This window comes from Eleutherodactylus coqui, chromosome 13 (genome assembly GCF_035609145.1).
Source record: "Eleutherodactylus coqui strain aEleCoq1 chromosome 13, aEleCoq1.hap1, whole genome shotgun sequence".
NCBI lineage: Eukaryota > Metazoa > Chordata > Amphibia > Anura > Eleutherodactylidae > Eleutherodactylus > Eleutherodactylus coqui.
Genome location: NC_089849.1, coordinates 31753883 through 31776254, shown reverse-complemented (window position 1 = coordinate 31776254; position 22372 = coordinate 31753883). Strand labels below are relative to the sequence as shown.

The 22372-nt window shown below is 45.7% G+C and overlaps 1 protein-coding gene across 1 annotated transcript; it reads left to right on the top strand.

The window, feature by feature from the left end:
• The first annotated feature begins 7663 nt into the window (after positions 1-7663).
• Positions 7664-16089, top strand: DLX3 (distal-less homeobox 3). The gene is made up of 3 exons (XM_066587953.1): positions 7664-8095; positions 11949-12139; positions 15130-16089. Exons 1-3 carry the CDS (start codon positions 7768-7770, stop codon positions 15427-15429), a joined length of 819 nt encoding a protein of 272 aa, XP_066444050.1. The 5' UTR covers positions 7664-7767; the 3' UTR covers positions 15430-16089.
• Positions 16090-22372: the final 6283 nt, after the last annotated feature.

Below are 22372 nucleotides of genomic sequence, written 5' to 3'. Positions count from 1 at the left end.
GATCCATCTGTGTTCCGTTTCCAAAACTGGAAACAAAAGCGAGAATTTGATGCTTAGAATCCGATGTAAAAAACGGAACGGCGATAGAAAATGCAGAAACGGATTGAAACTGAAGTCCTTCCGCTTCAATACATCACTATAGGCTTCCGTTTTAGGGCTCCTTCACACTTGCGATTGCCATATCGCCTCAAGAAAGTCGCAGCAAAATCGCAGCTTTGTTCAGGCGAATTTTGAGCATCAGCAATGCTTTTTCTTGTGAGAAATTGCGCATCGCTGCGGCCTGTGCGAAAATCCATTGGAGTCTCTAATGGTAAAATGCATCGCATGGAAATCGCGTTGTGATGCGATAGAAAGGAAACTTCATAAGGAAACATGGGAAGTAAAAAAAAACACAAAACGCTGAAAGATAGGACGTGCCGCGATTTTTTCCGCTCCACATCGCAAATGGGGATGAAACCCTTGAAAATCGTTGGTTTCATAATTCTGCGTTTTCACTCACTCTGGCATCGCACATAAGTCATGTGATTTTATCGTAAGTGCGAAGGCACCCTCACTGTCCCCATGACAGAATAGCAAAACGGAGAGCAAAACACTCGTGTGAAAAGGCGCTTACTGCTTCCGCTGATTGTAATGTGTCACTGAAATAAACATCATTAGAACTATTGTTATTATCGGACAATTAACCCTTTCCAATCCACTGTCTGACGTCTGAAGACATTCTGATTGAAGGCTGTACAGCTCCCATGTCAGAAGACGTCCGGCAGGGTATTCTTACTGTAGATTACTGGCCGCTCTGTTGTTGGGGACTCTCCAGCATGTCCCACCCACGCAGTACTGGCTCTAGCCAGCAGATGGCGCCATTGTATAATGGCAGAACGAGAAAGCCCCCTAGGAAACCCTGAATCTAAAATAGGATTGCAAAGGGTTAATATCTCTAACAGCGGTATTTAAAGTGTTAATAGTTCCAACGAGCGGCGCGGCTCGTCGGGACTGCTGCCGCCGGGTGACGGCTGTAAGAAATAGCCGGCACCCAACGTTCAGGGGGCCCGTACAGTGTCCACGGCGGGACGTTGTGTGGTTGCCAGGCAGCCGGGGGCCTTCTGAAAGGCCCCAGGGCTGCCTATGCAGAGTGCCTATCAAGCGCACGACTTGATAGGCGCTCTGCATAGGCAGCCCTAGGGTCTTCCAGAAGGCCCCCGGCTGCCTAGCAACCGCACAGTGTCCCGCGATCTGACCGGACAGGTTTGATAGAAGCCTGTCCGTTCCATGCCATAGCATTACATCATACTGTGCAGGACAGACTGTTCATAACTGGCGAAAGTTCGCAAGTTGGGGACTATCTGTACTCCTTATCACTATATTCTGTTATCATATACTTGTACCACTAGAGGGCAGCAGAGCCATAGAGAGACCGCTATACCCACACAACACAGCGCTGTCGTTCTGCAGTCGTATCCGCTGCGGTTCCTCCTAATATTCCGGTGCCATTATTTTCTTAAATTACTTCCAGTATTGCCCATATTTCAAATAGGCAAATTAGACTGTAAGCTCTTCTGCTCAGTGCAGACGGGTACATTGGGGCATATTACACTGCAGTCTAAGTAACGTCTGCACCAGCGTAAGAGCAACAAATGTATCAAGGGGCACAAGCGGCATCTCGGTGTGCCAGGCTGAAACCCACATCATTTTTGGGTGTGGAAATTATACATAGAAACCCCCAATAATTACTGGATGTGGGAACAACTTTACAGTGAGATAGTGTAGGTTCTGACGGACGCGTCGTGGCCTTGCCGTCTGCCCATCAGCTTATGCGTCTTGGCCAAAATACAGAACTAACACCCACATTTATTAGTGTGCATCAATATTTCCTTTATGCAGTTTGCTATAGACTTCTGGGGGAGCCCAAGATGTCAGCCACTGTGCCCCACTGTTGAGATACGGGGCAACCCACTGCTATGTCAGTGTGAGCTGTAATCCTGTATTGTGGGACGCACTCATCTATTGGCTTCTGTGGTATCGTTCACATTGCAGATTTAGTTGTCTGCAGTCGCTCCTCCCCAATCTGGGCTGGTTGAGTGGGTTTCTGCATATAAGTCTGCAGTGGACAGTCTAGCTCCTCTGGTTTATAGTCTGGCTTGCTGCATATTGTTAGGTTCTACAGCCATTGTGCCTACCCTACGGCCATTGTGCCGTCCCTACGGCCATTGTGCCGACCCTATGGCCATTGTGTCGACCCTAGAGCCCATGTGCCGACCCTACGGCCATTGTGCCGACCCTACGGCCCATGTGTCGACCCTACAGCTATTGTGCTGACCCTACGGCCATTGTGCCAACCCTACGACCATTGTGCCGACCCTACAACCCATGTGCCGACCCTACAACCCATGTGCCGACCCTACGGCCATTGTGCGGACCCTACGGCCATTGTGCTGACCCTATGGCCATTGTGCCGACCCTACAGCCCATGTGCCAACCCTACGGCCATTGTGCTGACCCTACAGCCCATGTGTCGACCCTGCGGCCATTGTGCCGACCTACGGCCATTGTGCAGGTGTTATGGCGATTGTGCCTGCTTAGCAGTGATCGTGCCTGCTCTGTACCTTATCAGGTACTGCATTTTTGGTTCTTTTCCAGTGAAATACATAGAAACCCCCAATAATTGCTGTATGTGGGAATATACCCTTAGCGCTTATTCACATGGGCGTATTTGCGCTGCACATGCAAATTTTCTGTATTTTATATGTAGTGAATAAGATCCAGGGTTTTCAAAGGGTTTGTTCATGAGTGGATTTTGCGTGCGCATTTCATTCTCGCCAAAAAAAAACAGAAGCATATAATGTTTTTATGCGTATTGTGCACCAAAATAGCGCATAATAAACAAATTAAATTTAAAGGGGTTTTCCAGGGAAATAGTATTGATGACATCATCAGGATAGGTCATCAATAGTTGATTGCCCGGGGTCTGACGCACTTCCGACCTCTGTATAGTGGCTGTTGCTTGTAACTGCAGGCACAGCTCCCATTGATTTCAATGAGAGTCGTGCCTGCAGTTACAAGCGCCGGCCACTACACAGTGTATTTGCGGCGCTGACAGCATACGCCTGCACAGCTGATCGGTCGGGGTCCTGAGCGTCGGGCCCTGGCTGATCAACTATTGATGAGCTATCCTGATGATGGGTCACCAGTAGTATTTCCCCGGAAAACCCCTTTAATTGCCCATTGAAATCAATGTTTGCATGCTGGTGTTTTTTTTGTGCGCAACATTTCGCAGGGCATGTGTGCAAAAAATACAGTTAAATACATACACACACGCAAAAACGCAACGCACCATCACGCAAATGCGCGTGTAAATATGCTTACGCTCTTGTGAAGCTGACCTTGAGGCTAATTTTACACTGGCGAGTATGATATGGCGCTGTGAATCACGGCCCGATATCACGCTCTCGCCAGCATGTGATTTTGCTGAGGAAGTGAGGCATTTTTACATCAAAACTGTCTCTCATCACTTTGGGGGATTGCAGAGTGTCCCCCATTGTTTCCCATGGGAGACCTTGCATCGCCCTCGCCCAGAGATAGGACGTGTCGTGATTTTTTTTTACCGCGTTGCGATGCAGGAAAAAAAATGCCCATGTATACGACTGCATTCTAAAGAATGGGGTTCACATTTATGCAAGATCTGTGCGCCTCGCAACGTGCAAATCTCGTGCGTATGAAAACGACCCGATGTAGCGGAGTGAAGCCCACAACAAATCCACGGGTTACACTTGTACATTTTGCTATGAATGTGCCGCAGATTCTTCCGTCCCAGATGGACGTCCCCTCAGGCTATTTACAGACGAGCGTCTTGTAACGCGTCCGGCATACTGATCCGGGATATGGACTCGTTACAGATGGCGTTACATTCGCAGGTCACCAGCAGGATTCGCCTCCATCAGTCATTTATACGGCGAATGCGAACGACTGAACGAGCTGACGATGTATAACCAGGCTGCCCGGGCGCGGCCTCTGCGTATTAGGGTCATGGTGGCAGTGTGTGAACCACAGTTCAGATTATCATAGGGTCACACACAAGTGACTATAGCGACGCAGGAAACAAATCGCAGCATGTCCTAACTTTGGGCGCGCCCTCACGTCGCTCCTTCCATTGTTTCCAAGCTGCGCGCAGTGCGATGTTTGGAAACAATGGGAGAAACTCTGCGTCCCTTTCTCGTCATGGCTGACAGCCGTGGCGGAGGATCGCTACTTCCTCGAAGTGATGCGAGGCGGTTTAGATATAAAAATGCCTCACATCCACAGGGAAAAATCGCATGTTGGTGAGCGCCGTATCGGGCCGTGATTCGCGGTCTGATATCGTGCTCACCCCTGTGAAGTTAGCCCAAGGTCTTCATCACACGGACATGTTCCTGTCCTAGTATGTGGCCGTGATAATCATGGCCGCATAATGGGAAAAAACTAAATCACTGATTTCAATGATTTCGTTCTCACGCCCGTATCATGGTTTCGTATTCTCACCTGTAGGGGAGAGAGAAGATAGGACTTGCCGTGTCTTTCCTGCAGTTTTTTTTCAATCCCGCGCGCTACGGCGCCGTGTTTAAAAAGGTCAAGGAGAAATGAAAAAACCCGATTCATGCGCAACTATGCTCTGTAGCGGCGAGCGTAGCTGCAGGTACGTTCGTGTGAAGTCGCCCTAATATATAGTCAGATTACAACTGCCTCTTTTTACAAAGCCCGATTATCAGACCTAAATGTTCCCCTGAATGTTCTTCTGCAATATCCGGCCATGTAAATGAGGGGGCGTTCGCTCGTTCGCCGTCCGACCATCATGGTAATGCGAGCACTAAAACCCTCGTTGGTCAGCGGCACATCTGCCCTTGTGAACAGGGGGATAAGCCACCAATCAATGATAACTGTATGGGGATGAATGATAATAGTAACAATCGTTCACCTCATACTGCGAATCGTCGGCCCGTGTATATAGTATTAACGAGCGCTAACCAACATTATCATCATCAGCCCTCACTCATTACCATGATTTACCCGTATAAATGGACCCACCTTGCTGTTCTGTGCTGTAAGCAGGCGCCAAATTATATCAGAATATGTAGAACAGTCATTCCCAACTCCAGTCCTCAGGATCCTCAACTCCAGTCCTCAGGATCCTCAACTCCAGTCCTCAGGACCCCCAACTCCAGTCCTCAGGATCCCCAACTCCAGTCCTCAGGATCCCCAACTCCGGTCCTCAGGACCCCCAACTCCAGTCCTCAGGATCCCCAACTCTGGGCCTCCAGATCCCCAACTCCAGTCCTCAGGATCCCCAACTCCGGTCCTCAGGACCCCCAACTCCAGTCCTCAGGATCCCCAACTCTGGGCCTCCAGATCCCCAACTCCAGTCCTCAGGATCCCCAACTCCGGTCCTCAGGAGCCCCAACTCCACTCCTCAGGATCCCCAACTCCGGTCCTCAGGATCCCCAACTTCACTCCTCAGGATCCCCAACTCCACTCCTCAGGATCCCCAACTCCGGTCCTCAGGACCTCCAACTCCGGTCCTCAGGACCCCCAACTCCACTCCTCAGGATCCCCAACTCCGGTCCTCAGGACCCCCAACTCCGGTCCTCAGGATCCCCAACTCCACTCTTCAGGATCCCCAACTCCGGTCCTCAGGACCCCCAACTCCAGTCCTCAGGATCCCCAACTCTGGGCCTCCAGATCCCCAACTCCAGTCCTCAGGATCCCCAACTCCGGACCTCAGGACCCCCAACTCCAGTCCTCAGGATCCCCAACTCTGGGCCTCCAGATCCCCAACTCCAGTCCTCAGGATCCCCAACTCCGGTCCTCAGGACCCCCAACTCCACTCCTCAGGATCCCCAACTCCGGTCCTCAGGATCCCCAACTTCACTCCTCAGGATCCCCCAACTCCACTCCTCAGGATCCCCAACTCCGGTCCTCAGGACCCCCAACTCCACTCCTCAGGATCCCCAACTCCGGTCCTCAGGATCCCCAACTCCGGTCCTCAGGATCCCCAACTCCACTCTTCAGGATCCCCAACTCCGGTCCTCAGGACCCCCAACTCCAGTCCTCAGGATCCCCAACTCCAGTCCTCAGGATCCCCAACTCCGATCCTCAGGACCCCCAACTCCACTCCTCAGGATCCCCAACTCCATTCCTCAGGATCCCCAACCCCAGTCTTCAGGACTGGATTGTGAGGGATTGTGAGGACTGGAGTTTGTGAAACAGTAGTCTATATTAGCAAACGACGGATTAAGGGCTCCTTCGCACTGGCGATCGCAATATCACTGTAAGAAAAACGCGGCAAAATCACAACTTTTTTGTGAGAAAAAGCAGCGTCAGAGCTCGCAAAAAAACATCACCGCAACTTCAGTCAATAGGACTTTCAGATGTTAAACATGCATCGCATCGCACGACAATCGCAAGTTCGTGCATTGCAATCCGATAAAAAGGAGGCTCCATAGGAAAACATGGGAGATAAAAAAAACCTGCAAAACGCAGAAAGGAAGGACATGCTGCCATTTTTTTTTCTCGCAACATCGCAAATATGAAGAAAGCCATTGAGAATCATCGGCTTCGTAATTCTGCATTTTCACTAACTCTGGCATCACTCAAAAAACGCACGATACTTTCACAAGTGTAAAGGCTCGCTCAGAGCCCGTGCACCCTGTCACATGGTCATCCAGGGTACCCGCGTGTTTTTACTTCAAAAAACGGATGAAAACGTACCGTTGCACTGACCCATAGTCTATAACGGGTGAACCATGGGCAAGCAATGCATACGTTTACCAAAATAACCCATTTCCGTGCATTTTTTTCGTGAAATCCGAAAGCGTAGTTAACACCTCTTTTCTGTCACACACACAAAAAAAGCGGATTCAAAAAGTATTATTTTTTTGCATTGCGGTCCATGGGTAACGCAGGGGTTTGTATAAGCCTCACGTATATAGTTTTCCAGAGCTCTCGGCACACGCCCTACCATAAAAGACCTAGAATTCCCAGCTTCTCCTGTACTGAACTGCAAGACGACAGTAAAAACGTACACGTCAAAAAGGCGTGCTAAAATGTATATCGCGTAAATGTGATTTGCAAGCGTAAAGATATGCTTAAAAGGCGTGCGTTTTTTTACGTTTTTCGCGCTGTCAACGGATTTTCACTTTGTGTGTATCTATCTGTGTGATAATATATATATATATATATATATATATATATATATATATATATATATATATATATATATGTTTTTATGTGTGTATGTCTTCCATAGCCTGTGCAACGATGTAGCAGAGCCGAGTCGGTGCTGCATGTTAATATTACATAGGATTACAAATAAACCACAACTTTCTATAAAGCCCAGAAGAAACAGTCACCAGCTTCAGCTCTGCTACATACTTGTGGATAGTTTGTGTACTTTGACAGAAGTTTGCTGTTCTGCCCCCCCCTGCAGGCTGCCACATTAGTTCCGGTATATATGCCTGTGTATATATATATTCCGTGTGTATTTGTGTGTTTTTTTCCTTTTTGCACTGACATGAAGTCGAGCCATAAATATAGAGCTGGTTTAGAAATCTGTTTTGCCTGGAAGGCTTTCCTCCTGGAGCCAATAGGAATGCGAGACCCTCCCTTCTCTACCCTATAATTATGGAGTAGAACTGGTCTGTGGAGCTTTGGTTTGGTTTTATTGTAGTGAGCGCAGTGCGTGCGGCTCAGCAGGGATGTGCGTGTGAAGGTCTGTTGGATCTCGCATCTTCTTTACATAACATGAGTGGGACCTATGAGAAGAAGATGGCCGTATTAACTGACCTGAGCACCTCTTTGAGTTGCCACTCCAAGGACTCGCCCACCTTACCTGAGTCCACTGCCACGGACATGGGCTACTACAGTGGTCCGATGGCTCCCAGCCAACACGAATACTACCAGAGCCAGGCGTATTCTCAGTCGCTCAATCCGTACAACTACCACCATCATCCCCAGTTCAACCTGGGTGGGCTGGTGGGATCGGAAGGCTTTATGCCCAAAGACGACTATCAGTATGGAGGTGGATACCGCTCCTATGGACATTACCGAGAAGCTCCCGCTCCAGAGTCAGGTAGGTTTAAGATGAGAGGTGACAGTCTAAAATTAATGAACAGATGTAGCAGAGTTAAATTTGCTGTAGAAGTGTATCTTTTTGCCATAATATCTCTATGACTTTTGGCAATGCAGTACGTATACCGGCAGTCCCATGTAATATAAGGTAAAGTAATGCAGAAGGTCTACCTGCAGTCCTATGTAATATTAGGCATAAGGCGAAGTAATGCAGAAGGTCTATGTGCAGTCCTATGTAATGCTAAAGTAAGATCTAGTGATACAGAAGGTCTACCTGCAGTCCTATGTAATACTTAAGGTAAGAGATAGTAATACAGAAGGTCTACCTGCAGTAGAACTAGAGACAACGCATGAGACGTCCCAAGTGACAAACTCAGCTCTACTATATCTTTTAAATAAGAAATGGCTATTACGACAAGGAGATAGAAGTTGATGGAGAAACTTAAGTTCTTAAGGATTAGTTTTGGACCATAAGAGGGAGATGCTGAAGAAGTAAAGTGAAAGAGGGGCCAAAAAAAGAGAACAGCAAGTCAAAAAGAGGCACCGAAGGAGATGACAGATAGGGAAATGTCATAGGGTATTATACAAAAGATGGGTAAACAAGACACCATCAACGGGGTCAGACAAAGGGAAGGGGCAAAAAGGAGAGAGGTGAAGAGAAAATGGGCATCCAGAAAGTCTTAGGGGATATTATAAGACTTAAGGAAAAGTTAGATAGAAGAATGAGCCTGGAGACAAGGAGACAGGGCACAGAGGGGGCACTTGCAGGAGATGAAGGCAGATAAGAGGATATCCTGGGGGGAAAGGACCCTGGAAAAGATAGATGGCTCATAAAGAAGAATAAGACAGAAGTAAGAAGGGATAAAGATGCCGTAAGATCAAAACCTTGCAGTACGGCCATTGTTCACTGCTGACTCTGTATTAGCTGTCATTGAGTCTAGTTGTTCCACTTGGGTCTGGAGACACCCGCTTCTGACTTGGAGATACGGGATGATCAGCAGACTCTAAACTTTCTTGGATGTATCGGATATTTGCAGGTAGCAACCGACTGCAGTAAGAATAATGCATGCAATAGAATAAACCCACATATTGACCCGGGTGGAATTAGGGCATGGTAACATTTGCCTATAGTTCCGGCTTGCGTCCGGCCTTAATCAGTGGTCTCCAACCTGTGACTCTCCAGGGACTACAACCCTTAGTAGGACCTGACAGCGGCAATCTGAGAGTAGTAACTTCACAACAGCCGCAGAGTCGCAGGCTGGGAACCACTGATGCAAAGTTAAGATCGCTCTCCTGCAATATCCTCTTATTGAAGTCAACAGGAGAAACCTGTCCCCAGCCAATTTATCCAAAAACCCTATAAAAAGCCCTCTAAACCACCCTATATACTAACTCGCTCTGATGCATTGACTGGTATAGTCATCAAGGATCTTCCTGAAGAACTTGCAATTTTTTAGTTTGTTTTTTTTTTTGGTGGCTACATGACAAAAAAATAAAAATGTAACATTTTACAAATTAATGTTAGTTACTCTTTTCTCTCCGTGAATATTATTTTCCATTGGCTGCATAGTAAAATGATCGATATTTGGGGTATTTATCTCAGAAGCTCGGTTGGTTGTGTATGAGATGGCGCTACATCGATGACATTTTTCATCTTTTGAAAGGTTCCATCCCTGTTTGCGACTGACAGAAGCTTATAAAAGGGGGTCTCGCAGGGGTCTGGCTGACTTTCTGTCTGTTACTTTAATTATCTTGAATTTCTACCTTTTGAGGATATTTTCTGTGATGTAGCACGTCCCTCCCTTCCTGTCTCTTCTCTAATCCCAAGCTCCTGTTTACCTGTCTGCTTATATCCAGGCTGTCTGCCTATCTACTGTACATCTAAGGTGTGCAAAAAGTTAAAGGCAACCAAGCCGTCTGACTTGATCTTCTTTTATCCGGATTGTCTGTCTCTGACTAAAGCTAGGCGGTTTGAGTGTCGCTACTTCTATCCAGGCCGTCTATGACTAAGCTGCCTGTCTCTACCAGTACTTAAACCTTGGTTCAGTATGTATGGTATTTCAGTGATAGCACTGGCCTATAAGATCCATGGATACCTGGAATATTAATTTAAGTTCCTATCCATAAGGTATCAGAAAGACAAGAATAGGGATTCCCATTGACTGTTATGTAGGGTTTACCTTCGGAGGTTCAACCAAAAGCAATAGCCCTCCATGCACCTATACGGGGGTTATGTACTATTTATGGACAGAGTTGAATTATAATGGCTTGCTACTGTTTGCCCATGACTGATCATAAGTGGTAGCATATAGGCAAACTAAGCTAATGGCATTAATGCTACTACAAGGTACTAGGAACTTAATAAGTCCCCAATGTTCTACTTTGAGGTTGACGTTTTGGAGAAGATGAAGTAATGGCTTTTAGGTTCAATGTTCTTCTTATAGGAAATCCCAATATGTAAGAATTTCCAGGTCTTCAAATATCTGGTCACACGTTCCCAAAACTCTGAATATTCTAGAAGCTGAACAACTGTAGAGTAGGTCGTAATTGACGGGATGATGTTTTGCGGTCCAAGCTTATTCAAGGTAGAAATCGTAAAAGTTGTGAATGCGTCAAAGTAAAGAGAAATGATGTCTTTCAACAAAATATTTCTTCTCTATTCAAGTTCCTTCAGGGTAGAATTTGCAGGTGCTTCCATACCCCATCATTTCAGGTGTCTTTTGATCAGTAGACCCTGATAGAGATGGCAAACAATAGAAGAATGGTCAAGCTCTCTGTAGGCTTTGGGTTTAGGGCTTATTGGCTAATGTCAGGACTCTATTCACCATTGATGCTTGCTAGGCACATGCCTAGGGCAAAACTGTTGAAATTTAGGATTGAGATAAAAACGTAGTATAGAGATGTGCTCCTAAGATATACTGAGACAATGACCCACAGTACTTGAGCGGTATTCAAGAAAGACAGGGCCAATTAAGAGACAAAGGGGCTAAACAGAGATAAATAGATAGGAAGTACACATACTTTAGATAAAGTGTAACAGTTAGGATCAGTAAGGATGTAGTAGCATTCACAAAGGCCTAAATCATGCATGAAGAACATTACCAAATGACTATAATACTACACTATACTAGTTATATGAAGGAAATGCTATTCTACATCTTGATAGAGTTGGTTAATTTTAAAGGGGCCAATGTGGTCCTTTACAAGACGAGTAAGTTTAGGGCACTGCCAAGGATACTAAAAAGCATTACTTGAGGTAGGTTATGGCCTGGAAATACTCTGTAGGCAGTAGGGAGAGGCAAACGGCAGATAAAAGTGAAATACCAAGTAGGAAGACCTACGGAAACTCACTGTAGGATCTTGGGTAGTCATGGATAGAAGTGGCAATTCTTTAAAATATGTACAGAATGATTGAAAGATTGGAAAACAAAGAAGGAAAAAGGAACTAGAGATGAGAGAGAATAGACAATGTCAAGGAGAAGACAAGATGTAGGTTGACATAGCCCAGGAAGGAATATGTATATTAATCAGTGAAGGGTGGCCAAAAAAACCCTCTGAGGAGTGGGCAAGTGAACTTAAGTATAGATCAAGAGAGGACAATTGTAAGAGAAGTGTATGGTAGACTGTCTCTTTTTTTGGAGGGTAAGGGGGTAATGATGAAAGACTATGATGGGGCAAGTGAATGTGGGTAACACGTATTTCTTGTTAAGGCTTATCAACAGTAGTAGTACTAGTAAATGCGTCCATTTGATCCATTCAAGTATTCATGATGGAAATCATTATCTTTGTAGAGTTTGAAGAGTCCAGCAGAATCTACTACTTCAGTTCTTAACCCTTTTATATCTTTCTTGTAGTTTCCATAAAAGAGGAGCCAGAAACCGAGGTACGAATGGTCAACGGGAAACCAAAAAAGGTCCGAAAACCAAGAACCATCTACTCTAGTTACCAGCTGGCAGCACTGCAGAGACGTTTCCAGAAGGCCCAGTACTTAGCGCTACCTGAGAGAGCCGAACTGGCGGCTCAGCTGGGACTAACACAGACACAGGTAATAACAAACAACGGTATATAATAACACACTGTGCAACATAGCAATAAGCAGAGATGTGCCCCGGCAAATAAAGTCACAGAACAAGGAGAAATAAGAGCTGTGTGCTTTGACATGCAGATACAGTTTGAAGAATCTTGGTTTTGCTCAAATATGTAGGAACATGGTTAAATAATAGTAATAATATACATCAAAGTAATACATTGGCACAAGCAGTAGTCATTGGCACAAGAATAAACAGTGTTGGGTATTTAAAAGGCATTGCATAAGCAAAAAAGAACCAAACCCTGGCACGGCTAAATGGAGATTGATGCTTGCCAGTATAATGTATGAGCACACAGTTGATTGTGCAACTGTTTTTCCCAATATATAAGGGAAACTCCAAGAAAAACTGGAACATTATACTATATCTAAAACCATACCTGGAAGGGTGGAGCATGACACAGGGATTGGCTGGTCTTGGTCCTGCACGAGGCATAACACAGTGTAGCTGGTTTTCCGGAGGGTTCCTCTAATATAAAATACTCTCCCAATTAAAAATTAATTCTTATATGTCAACACCCCATTTGTACCTCAAACATATGGATTGATAAGGACTGAGCTGTTCAAAAAGTTGGCCTATTTAGCTGATGTTTGCATTGTTAATCAGAATTTTCTAAAATTAAAGAGGTGGAGTGACCATCAAAAAAATCTGGTACCTCTGGAGATAAAAAGGATTGTATAAAAAGGGTTTTGGTTTTAACCCCATAGATATAAGGTTGGCAAGGGTTAGCATAAACATCATACATTGACAGAACCAAAATTTGGTTTGGCCAGTTTGCCAAACTTTTGCAAAAAAGTCCAAATTAGTTCGAACCAGACCAGAAGTTCACCAAAACACCTTAAACTGGTGTATAACAATGTCTGAATGCCATAAAAGCCCTGTATAACAGTCTGAGAGTGTTTTATGGATTTTAGATAGTGTTATACACCCACCAGTGTTCAGAACTAGTGTCACGTGATAGAACAAGTAGAAGCCTGTTTTGGGTAGAACTTTGCTAAAAACTAGGTTAGGGTGCATGGCGAATTGAACTTTTGTCTAATTTCAACCCGAAACATGGTTCTACTGGTTTGGTTCACTCAACACTAAAAGGTGACAATGAAGCCTATATAGGTTTTTGTCTTTAGCTCCCAGAGCAGGTAATCATCCTCTCTCTTTATTCATGGGGTATTGAAGGGCTGGTGGTGTGTATGAAAATGAACTACAATCCCTTCTTTGTTAAGTAGCAGGTGCCATCACCGGATCCTTTAAGTCCATGGAGATCAAGTTGTGTTCTGCCTGTACTCTGCTAAACAACTTGCCAAACCTATTTGCTGATAGTTGGAGTCATAACCCTATAGTGGTGGCATGATTGTTTGGGACTAGAGATGAGCGAGTATACTCGCTATGGCACATTACTTGAGCGAGTAGTGCCTCAGCCGAGTATCTCCCCGCTCGTCTCTAAAGATTCGGGGGCCGGCGGGGGAGAGCGGGGAGGAACGGAGGGGAGATCTCTCTCTCCCTCTCTCCCCCCCGCTCCCCGCCGCAACTCACCTGTCACCCGCGGTGGCCCCCGAATCTTTAGAGACGAGCGGGGAGATACTCGGCTAAGGCACTACTCGCTCGAGTAATGTGCCTTAGTGAGTATACTCGCTCATCTCTATTTGGGACCAATAGAAATCTGGCCCACCCAATTTACAAATTGTTGCCATCTTATAATCAAAAAAACTGAATTGGCCGTTCGGAGACATTAGATAGTTGGTCAATCCTTCTGAAATTGACATTTATTTAAAGTGTATGCCAGCTTATGTCTGATCATAGCAAAATCTTTTTAGCCAGTTGATGAATGGCGATATCAATGATTGTCCAGCCAAATTTTTTGGCAGACAAGACAGAATTCAATCAGATCCATAGACCGGCACACACCGATTTTAATTGATATTGGCCTAATTGGTTAGAAGTTGGCTGTAAATCAGTGCACATGGTGGGTAATGAAGAATCTTATCCCATCGACAGGCATGATGAGTACTGTCCTTGTCCTTTTCGTAAAAAGTCAACTGCAGTATTGTAAAGGGTGGTAGATGTCAGGGTGGGGTGTTTATGGTCAGGGAGGTGGTATCCTGAGGCTTCCTCATACCAATTTACAAAACACAATGTTGCTGTGAAACTGGGTTTGGTCCTTTTGGAGAAGAGCTTGGGATGAGTCACAGGGCGGAGAAAAATCGGGACAGAGGTGTAGAGCGAGTGTGGGGGTAGGAAGGATCTACAGAGAGAAAGCAAAACACTTCCCAGAAACACATGAACAGAGTATATCTACAGGATCTGTCACTGCTGAATGGTTGTCCAACTAGAACAAGGGACTTCAAGGACAGTTTGCGAATTCTGCAGTTCCAATATGGCCGGTGTTGCTATCATATTTATCCAGATACTGTCTTTTCACTGCACTAACATTTTCTTATACCATATAGTTACTAGGGATAAGTTTATAGGAAGCCATTTCAGCTGTTAGTATGTTTTTAGTATGTGCATGTAAAAATAGGGAAAACATACAAATCTCATACAGATGTCCCTGGTTGAATTCGAACCAAGGCTTTAAATGCTGCCCCATTGTCCTAAACAAATGCCAAGAGCTCTGTGAAGAACGTACTCATGTCTGGTCTTGTGTTAGATCTCCCGTGTGAGATCTAATGACTGTTGGGGTGAAGATGGATAGTGTGGATCCTGTGGAAGGGCCACCAGGAAAGAGCTAATAACAAGAACATGCATTGTAGATTATATTGCTTTATGAACCAGGAATGTTAAACAATACCATAACATTTAGCAAAAAGTGACCATAAAAATATTAAATGGGCATCTTTAAAATGTTTTCAGTTCTCAGGGGGGGTCTAGGAAATTTCTTACATTGTACAAGGAAAGGAGATTTCACAATCTATAGTTATCTAAAAATTCTGTTCTCGCTTCTGCTCTTCAGGTCAAGATTTGGTTCCAGAACCGCAGGTCAAAATTCAAGAAACTTTACAAGAATGGTGAGGGTCCTGGATTGGAGCATAGCCCCAACAACAGTGATTCAATGGCTTGCAATTCTCCCTCATCTCCACCTATGTGGGAACATAGTAGAAGCAGGACCCCTCAGCCACAAAGTCTTCCTCACTGTTCTTCCCCAAGCTATATAGAGAACTATAACCAATGGTATAACCAACAAAACCAACCAGGACCTCATCTACAGCCCCCTGATGCCTTGCACCAACCTCCACCTAATACAGTGTATTAAGTGACAGAGACATTGAAGTTAGTTCAGATGGCGTGAACATGATATCACTCTTCGACTTTGACTAAAAGGGTGTTTTATGTCTTGCATTTGGGCTACAAACTCTATTTAAATGGCATTGGTAAAAAAAAGAACTATTTTGTAAGATATTTTTGAAGGACCAATATCTACCCAAATCCTCTCAAGCAAAGGCCTATGGATTGCAATAATATGGAAAGACTTATTATGGATACCAGGTCCACCACATCATGTCTAGCCCGGACATAGAAAGGTCTATCACCAGGAGCTTTATCATTTCCTGCTCGAAAACATTCTGATAACCCAATGCAAGAACAAGTCATACTGTTGTCAGCACATTGTAATGGAGAACTTCTCCATGATCTTCAAGACTCTTGAGATATTTGGGACACTATATTCCAAAATGGCACCTGGGTTTCAATGAAAAACTCAAATGTTTTTGTAAAAGTTTGACAGTCTCGATCCCACCACACAAAGTGACTTTGCCATATTTAATGAGAGCTAATGAGACAATTTTAACTTATTTTTGTAATATTTTGGGAAATGTATGGAATAGCAAGGGATTAAATATGAAATTTAAAAGGAGGGTGGCAAGAGGATGTTAATGAGTGAATGCAAATTAAAATATTGCGTTTTCATGAATAAGCAGGTCTTTATTGCCTAAAGCATGTTCTAAAAGGGTATTGCCAACTACAGACGGGTAACCTGAAGCTCTCGGGGCCCCAACCTACCATTTGCCATTTATAATATTGGTTCCGGGTAGAGATGAGCGAGTGTACTCGCAAACTAATCGAGTGAGTAATGCCTTATGCAAGTACCTGCCCGCTCGTCTCAAAAGATTCGGGTACCGGCGGGGGGGCGGAGAGCGGGGATGAACGGGGGGAGATCTCTCTCTCACTCTCCCCCCCCCCCCCCCCCCGCTCACTCCCGCAACTCACCGCTCTCCCCTGCCGGCACCCGAATCTTTTGAGACGAGCGGGCAGGTACTCGCATAAGGCACTACTCGCTCGAGTAGCTTGCCTTAGCGAGTACGCTCGCTCATCTTTAGTGCTGGGCTAAGGTGCAACTGCTCTCTGTATACCACTGTTTTTGCACTACCAATCTGGTTCCATTACTGTCCTTCTTTGTTATTTTGATTCTATGCTGGTATGGCAATGGACCTCATGTATCTCTGGGAAAAAATAACCTTGTAGCTTTCAGTAACCAATCAGAGTCCATGTTACATTTTTGAGTGTAGTTTAAAAATGAAATTTGAACTGTGATTGGTTGCAATTGCCAACAAGGCCACTTTTCTGTGAGACAACTTTGACATGAGGAGTGTTGTGTGAAGATAAAAGCAGATCAAATAACACAATTATTGGCATTTTCTTTTTTTTTGTCACCATCGTTGCCATAACACCAAATACTATGAAACTTTTTTGTTGGGCCATAAGACCTATTTTTTTCCACTAGGCCACAGAATCCAACTTGGGCCTCTGGCACACTATCATATTTGTGGTTGTGTGCTGTCTGTGTTAATTCAAGGACAGCACACAGTTGGCCTTATTATAGCCTACGAGGCTATGCACATGGATGTTTTTTCATATGGACCGATGGTCCATGTGAGAACTCATGACAAGTCCTATTCCTGTCCATTTCATGGACGAGAAATAGAATTTCGGCCAATGCATGCTATCCTTGTATATCAGACAGCACATGGACTAGTATCTGATGCAAGTTAAGCCTGAGCCTCTTAGGCCCAACTTACACTCATGGCTAGCGTGCACTGAGCCTTATGAGTGAACCTTAGAGTGACAAAAATGGCTGTGGTTGGCCACTTGTGTTGTGCCACATGGCAAATTCCGAAACGATTCAATCTTTAAATGGTGTCAACATTTTTGCAACCAGTTTTGTCTATTGATTAGAGATGAGCGAGTATACTCGCTAAGGCACATTACTTGAGCGAGTAGTGCCTTAGCCGAGTATCTCCCCGCTCGTCTCTAAAGATTCGGGGGCCGGCGCAGGTGACAGGTGAGTTGCGGCGGGGAGTGGGGGGAGGGGGGGGGGAAAGGGGGGGAGAGAGAGATCTCCCTCCGTTCCTCCCTGCTCTCCCCCGCCGCTCCCCGCCCCCTGCCGGCCCCCGAATCTTTAGAGACGAGCGGGGAGATACTCAGCTAAGGCACTACTCGCTCAAGTAATGTGCCTTAGCGAGTATACTAGCTCATCTCTACTATTGATCTTATGCATTGAGAGACTCATTCATATCCACACATGCAGCTCAATTACATCAGGAAAAAAGCCAGAGGGCATAACAGAAGCACAAACAACCCCATTCAAGTCCAAGGGGTGCATTTGGTTCTATCATAAAATGGATCTGTTTCAACAAGAGGTTGTTTTCCTGCTCCGGTGACAGAACAGGAAAACACAAACTATAAAAAGGTGATGTGAACGAGTCCAAAACCAAACAATAAAGTAACTTTGCAAATAGTCTTTATAAAAATTGTAATCTTACTATTTTATGTATACAGCACCTATGCAGATAGATGTGTCTCCATGGCTAATATAAAAAAGATCCGGCTCTCCCAGCAAATCCAGGCATAGATGGGAGGGAGAACGAGCCTGCTTGACAAGACATAGTAACCCAGTATGTTCGGCTGAAAGAAAGACATATGTCCATCTAGTTTAGCCTATTACCCCCAATGTTGATCCAGAAGAAGGCAAAAAGAAAAACAACGAGATGAAAGCCAGACTCCAAGGCTAGCAATCAGAATAATCTCTGGATCACCGACACTTCTGGAGTAATCTGTAATATAACATGTAATATTAGATCACTCAAGAATGCCGTCTAGGCCCCTCTTGTACTCTTCTTATCAAATTCGCCGTCACCACGTCCTCAGGCAGAAAGTTCCACAGTCTCACTGCTCTTACAGTAAAGAATCCCCTTCTATGTCGGTGTAGAAACCTTCCTTCCTCTAGACGTAGTGGGTGCCCCCTTCTTACAGTCCTGGGTATAAATAGATGATGGGAGAGATATGTTTATACCCAACACCTCTGCCTTCCACTCTTGCTGCAGACAGATTAACCCCTTAAGGTCACCGCTTTTTGCTATTTTCTTCCGGTTTCTCCTCCCCACTCTCAAAAAATCATAACCCTTTTATTTTTTCATCAGTGTCGCTGTCTGAAGGCTTTTTTCAAAATAGTTCTATTTAATGTACTGAAAAACTTTCAAAACTTTCCAAGTGGAGTGAGGCCATTTTCACATGAGCGCTATTCTTGCGCGATTTTGTGCGTTGCGATTCTTTTGAATGGAGTCATACACACAAGCGATGTTTTCCCTCACAGCGAAGGGGTATGCCCAAAAGCATCAAGGAATTAAGAAGGGCAAAGAGAAGGGAGGGGGGACTGGTACATGACTGCAGTGTCATGTTTGTTTGTAGTCTGTTACTATGTAGACCCATAGTTCTGTGTAGAAGCTGTATACACAAAACGGGAAGATGGGTTTAATCAAGATGATTGATGAAGCTGTTTCATTTTTTATTTTAGATTCAATGGAGCAATAAATAATTTTGTTGAAGAGTATACATACCAATTGAATGTAAGTGCAGGCTCTGGAGGACCTCTGTCATCTATCTCAAGATGTTTCCTAAAGAAATCTAGAAAATTAGATCTAATATAGATCTATGTATGGATTAATTAGAAATATACAATCTTGGTTGCAAAAGTATACATACCCTTTAAAAAAACCAATGGAACAGATTGACTCACCCTGTTGAAAATGGTCACTTAGGCACGGAGATACACAAATTATTTCCCAGGCTGTTGGTTATGGTAATTCTGGTAGTGGTGTATGATTGTGTGTATATGTGGACTGTATCTGGACTGCTAACAAGTGAGTAGTGCACAAGTCCTCCTTTTGATCCCGTTAGTAAAATGACCCTCTAGTTTCACGTCAAAGCTCAGTCCCGGAACCACAGGGAGGGGAATATGGGTTTTGTTCTCTGCCATCCCTCCAATCCGCCAGTTCCAGGTCCCATTTTCAGCCGTCCAAGATGGCTGCAGCAATTTTCTAATACTTAAAGGGGTTTTCTCATTTATTTATTTCATATAGTTCTAGGCGCCCACTGCCTATAAATAAATAAACAGCGCCGCGTCATCTAATAGGTGATATCACCCTGCTAGAATGTCTGGTAACGTCTTGTAAACCTCCTGATGTAGAAGCCCCCGGCAGGTTTACTGAACGTCATCAGTGATGTCCTTATCAGGCCTTCTATTGGCTGTGGTATTCATGTGGATAAGCAACCCAAGTGACTGCTGCGCCGCTTGTAAATAGACGACCGGAAAGTGGCGAGCAGCGGCAGCAGGAGGTGAGTATTGTGTTTATTTTTTTATGTACTTTGCATCCTCCTACTGCCACCAATGCCTCGGACAACCCCTTTAATACACACTGTACACTGCTTTCTGAGTGGCCAGCGCTGATCACGTGAGCAGCTCTGGCCAATCAGCAGAGAGGTACACTGTATTGGTAGTGTAACACTACCAAAGCATTGTGGGGATTAGGTAGTCTGAAGATTATATCAGCCATCTTGGATGCTCATGGAACTTGGAACTGACGAGTTGGACGGACGACAGAGAAGAAGAACTGCAGGTAATATACTTCCCCCTTCAGTCCCAGAAACCAGAGGATTGCTTTAAGCCCCTTTCTGAGTCACTGCTAGCCAATTGGCTAAAAGTCTTAAAGCAAGTGACATCACTGCACCTATGTGGTGATGTCATCAGGCCTCTTTTAGGAGCCCAGAGATCTACTGTACCCCCCAATGTAATCTTGTATACGCAAAACTGTTTTACTGGCACAAAGCCCAGGCCAGTATATACTGTATGTGGATACAGTATATATGTACTAGACACATTCCTCTGTCGTGCTGCCAGTTTGGGGATGACACACGATAATAAAAATAGGCGTGTGCTTATGCCCTACACTTTCCCCACACCCATAGAACAAGATATACTTAGACCAGCCCTCCTCCTACTCACCCGGCTCCAAGCCTTTACTCATAGCACTAGAACTATTTACATGTACCAAATAAGTGCAGACACCTCATCCAAGAGGGAATGCATCCACAGCATCAAGACGCCAACATATCTCATCCACATTGTGATCGGAGGCCTAAGAATTTTAGAAATAGGTAACTACTCCAGAAAAATCGAGAAAAGCTCCATAAAGTGAATGGAACCGCCATGTCAGTGGTGGTGCGACAAAGGTTCAGAATGGCGCAGCAGCTGACAGGCGGAGGCTTGATTTTATGTTTTAGAAAAATAATGGAACTTTGCGCTCCATAGGACGGAACTAGAAGGTTGGACATTTTGTAACTGAGCTGGAAAAGCACATTATTAATACGTCTCATCTCGGACAGGCAGGGTACTTCATCCCTCTCCTATCTGTCCGTCTTCATTCCTGCATGCTTTATTTCAGGAGGTCTGTGGCACACACTAACATTGCGCCTCTCTACGCACATAGCGCCTCTGTGAAGTGCCCCCTCTACGCATATAGCGCCTCTGTGAAGTGCCCTCTCTACGCACATAGCGCCTCTGTGAAGTGCTCTCTCTACGCACATAGCGCCTCTGTGAAGTGCCCTCTCTACGCACATAGCGCCTCTGTGAAGTGTCCCCTCTACGCACATAGTGCCTCTGTGAAGTGCCCTCTCTACGCACATAGCGCCTCTGTGAAGTGCCCTCTCTACGCACATAGCGCCTCTGTGAAGTGCTCTCTCTACGCACATAGCGCCTCTGTGAAGTGCCCTCTCTACGCACATAGCGCCTCTGTGAAGTGTCCCCTCTACGCACATAGTGCCTCTGTGAAGTGCTCTCTCTACGCACATCGCGCCTCTGTGAAGTGCCCTCTCCACGCACATAGCGCCTCTGTGAAGTGCCCTCTCTACACACATAGTGCCTCTGTGAAGTGCTCTGTCTACGCATATAGCGCCTCTGTGAAGTGCTCTCTCTACGCACATAGCGCCTCTGTGAAGTGCCCTCTCCACGCACATAGCGCCTCTGTGAAGTGCTCTCTCTACGCACATAGTGCCTCTGTGAAGTGCCCTCTCCACGCACATAGCGCCTCTGTGAAGTGCCCTCTTCACGCACATAGCGCCTCTGTGAAGTGCTCTCTCTACGCATATAGCGCCTCTGTGAAGTGCCCTCTCTACGCATATAGCGCCTCTGTGAAGTGCTCTCTCTACGCACATAGCGCCTCTGTGAAGTGCCCTCTCTACGCACATAGCGCCTCTGTGAAGTGTCCCCTCTACGCACATAGTGCCTCTGTGAAGTGCCCTCTCTACGCACATAGCGCCTCTGTGAAGTGCTCTCTCTACGCACATCGCACCTCTGTGAAGTGCCCTCTCCACGCACATAGCGCCTCTGTGAAGTGCCCTCTCTACGCACATAGCGCCTCTGTGAAGTGCTCTCTCTACGCACATCGCGCCTCTGTGAAGTGCCCTCTCCACGCACATAGTGCCTCTGTGAAGTGCCCTCTCTACGCACATAGCGCCTCTGTGAAGTGCTCTCTCTACGCACATCGCGCCTCTGTGAAGTGCCCTCTCCACGCACATAGCGCCTCTGTGAAGTGCTCTCTCTACGCACATAGCGCCTCTGTGAAGTGCTCTCTCTACGCACATAGCGCCTCTGTGAAGTGCCCTCTCTACACACATAGCGCCTCTGTGAAGTGCGCTCTCTACGCACATAGCGCCTCTGTGAAGTGCCCTCTCTACGCACATAGCGCCTCTGTGAAGTGCTCTCTCTACGCACATAGCGCCTCTGTGCAGTGCCCTCTCCACGCACATAGCGCCTCTGTGAAGTGCCCTCTCTACGCACATAGCGCCTCTGTGAAGTGCCCTCTCTACGCACATAGCGCCTCTGTGATGTGCCCTCTCCACGCACATAGCGCCTCTGTGAAGTG

Excerpts from the sequence above, each read along its gene's own strand:
- DLX3 (XM_066587953.1), top strand. The coding sequence starts at position 7,768 with ATGAGTGGGACCTATGAGAAGAAGATGGCCGTATTAACTGACCTGAGC. Across the intron at positions 8,096-11,948 it reads AGCTCCCGCTCCAGAGTCAG|TTTCCATAAAAGAGGAGCCA; the intron begins GTAGGTTTAAGA and ends TCTTTCTTGTAG. Across the intron at positions 12,140-15,129 it reads TGGGACTAACACAGACACAG|GTCAAGATTTGGTTCCAGAA; the intron begins GTAATAACAAAC and ends TCTGCTCTTCAG.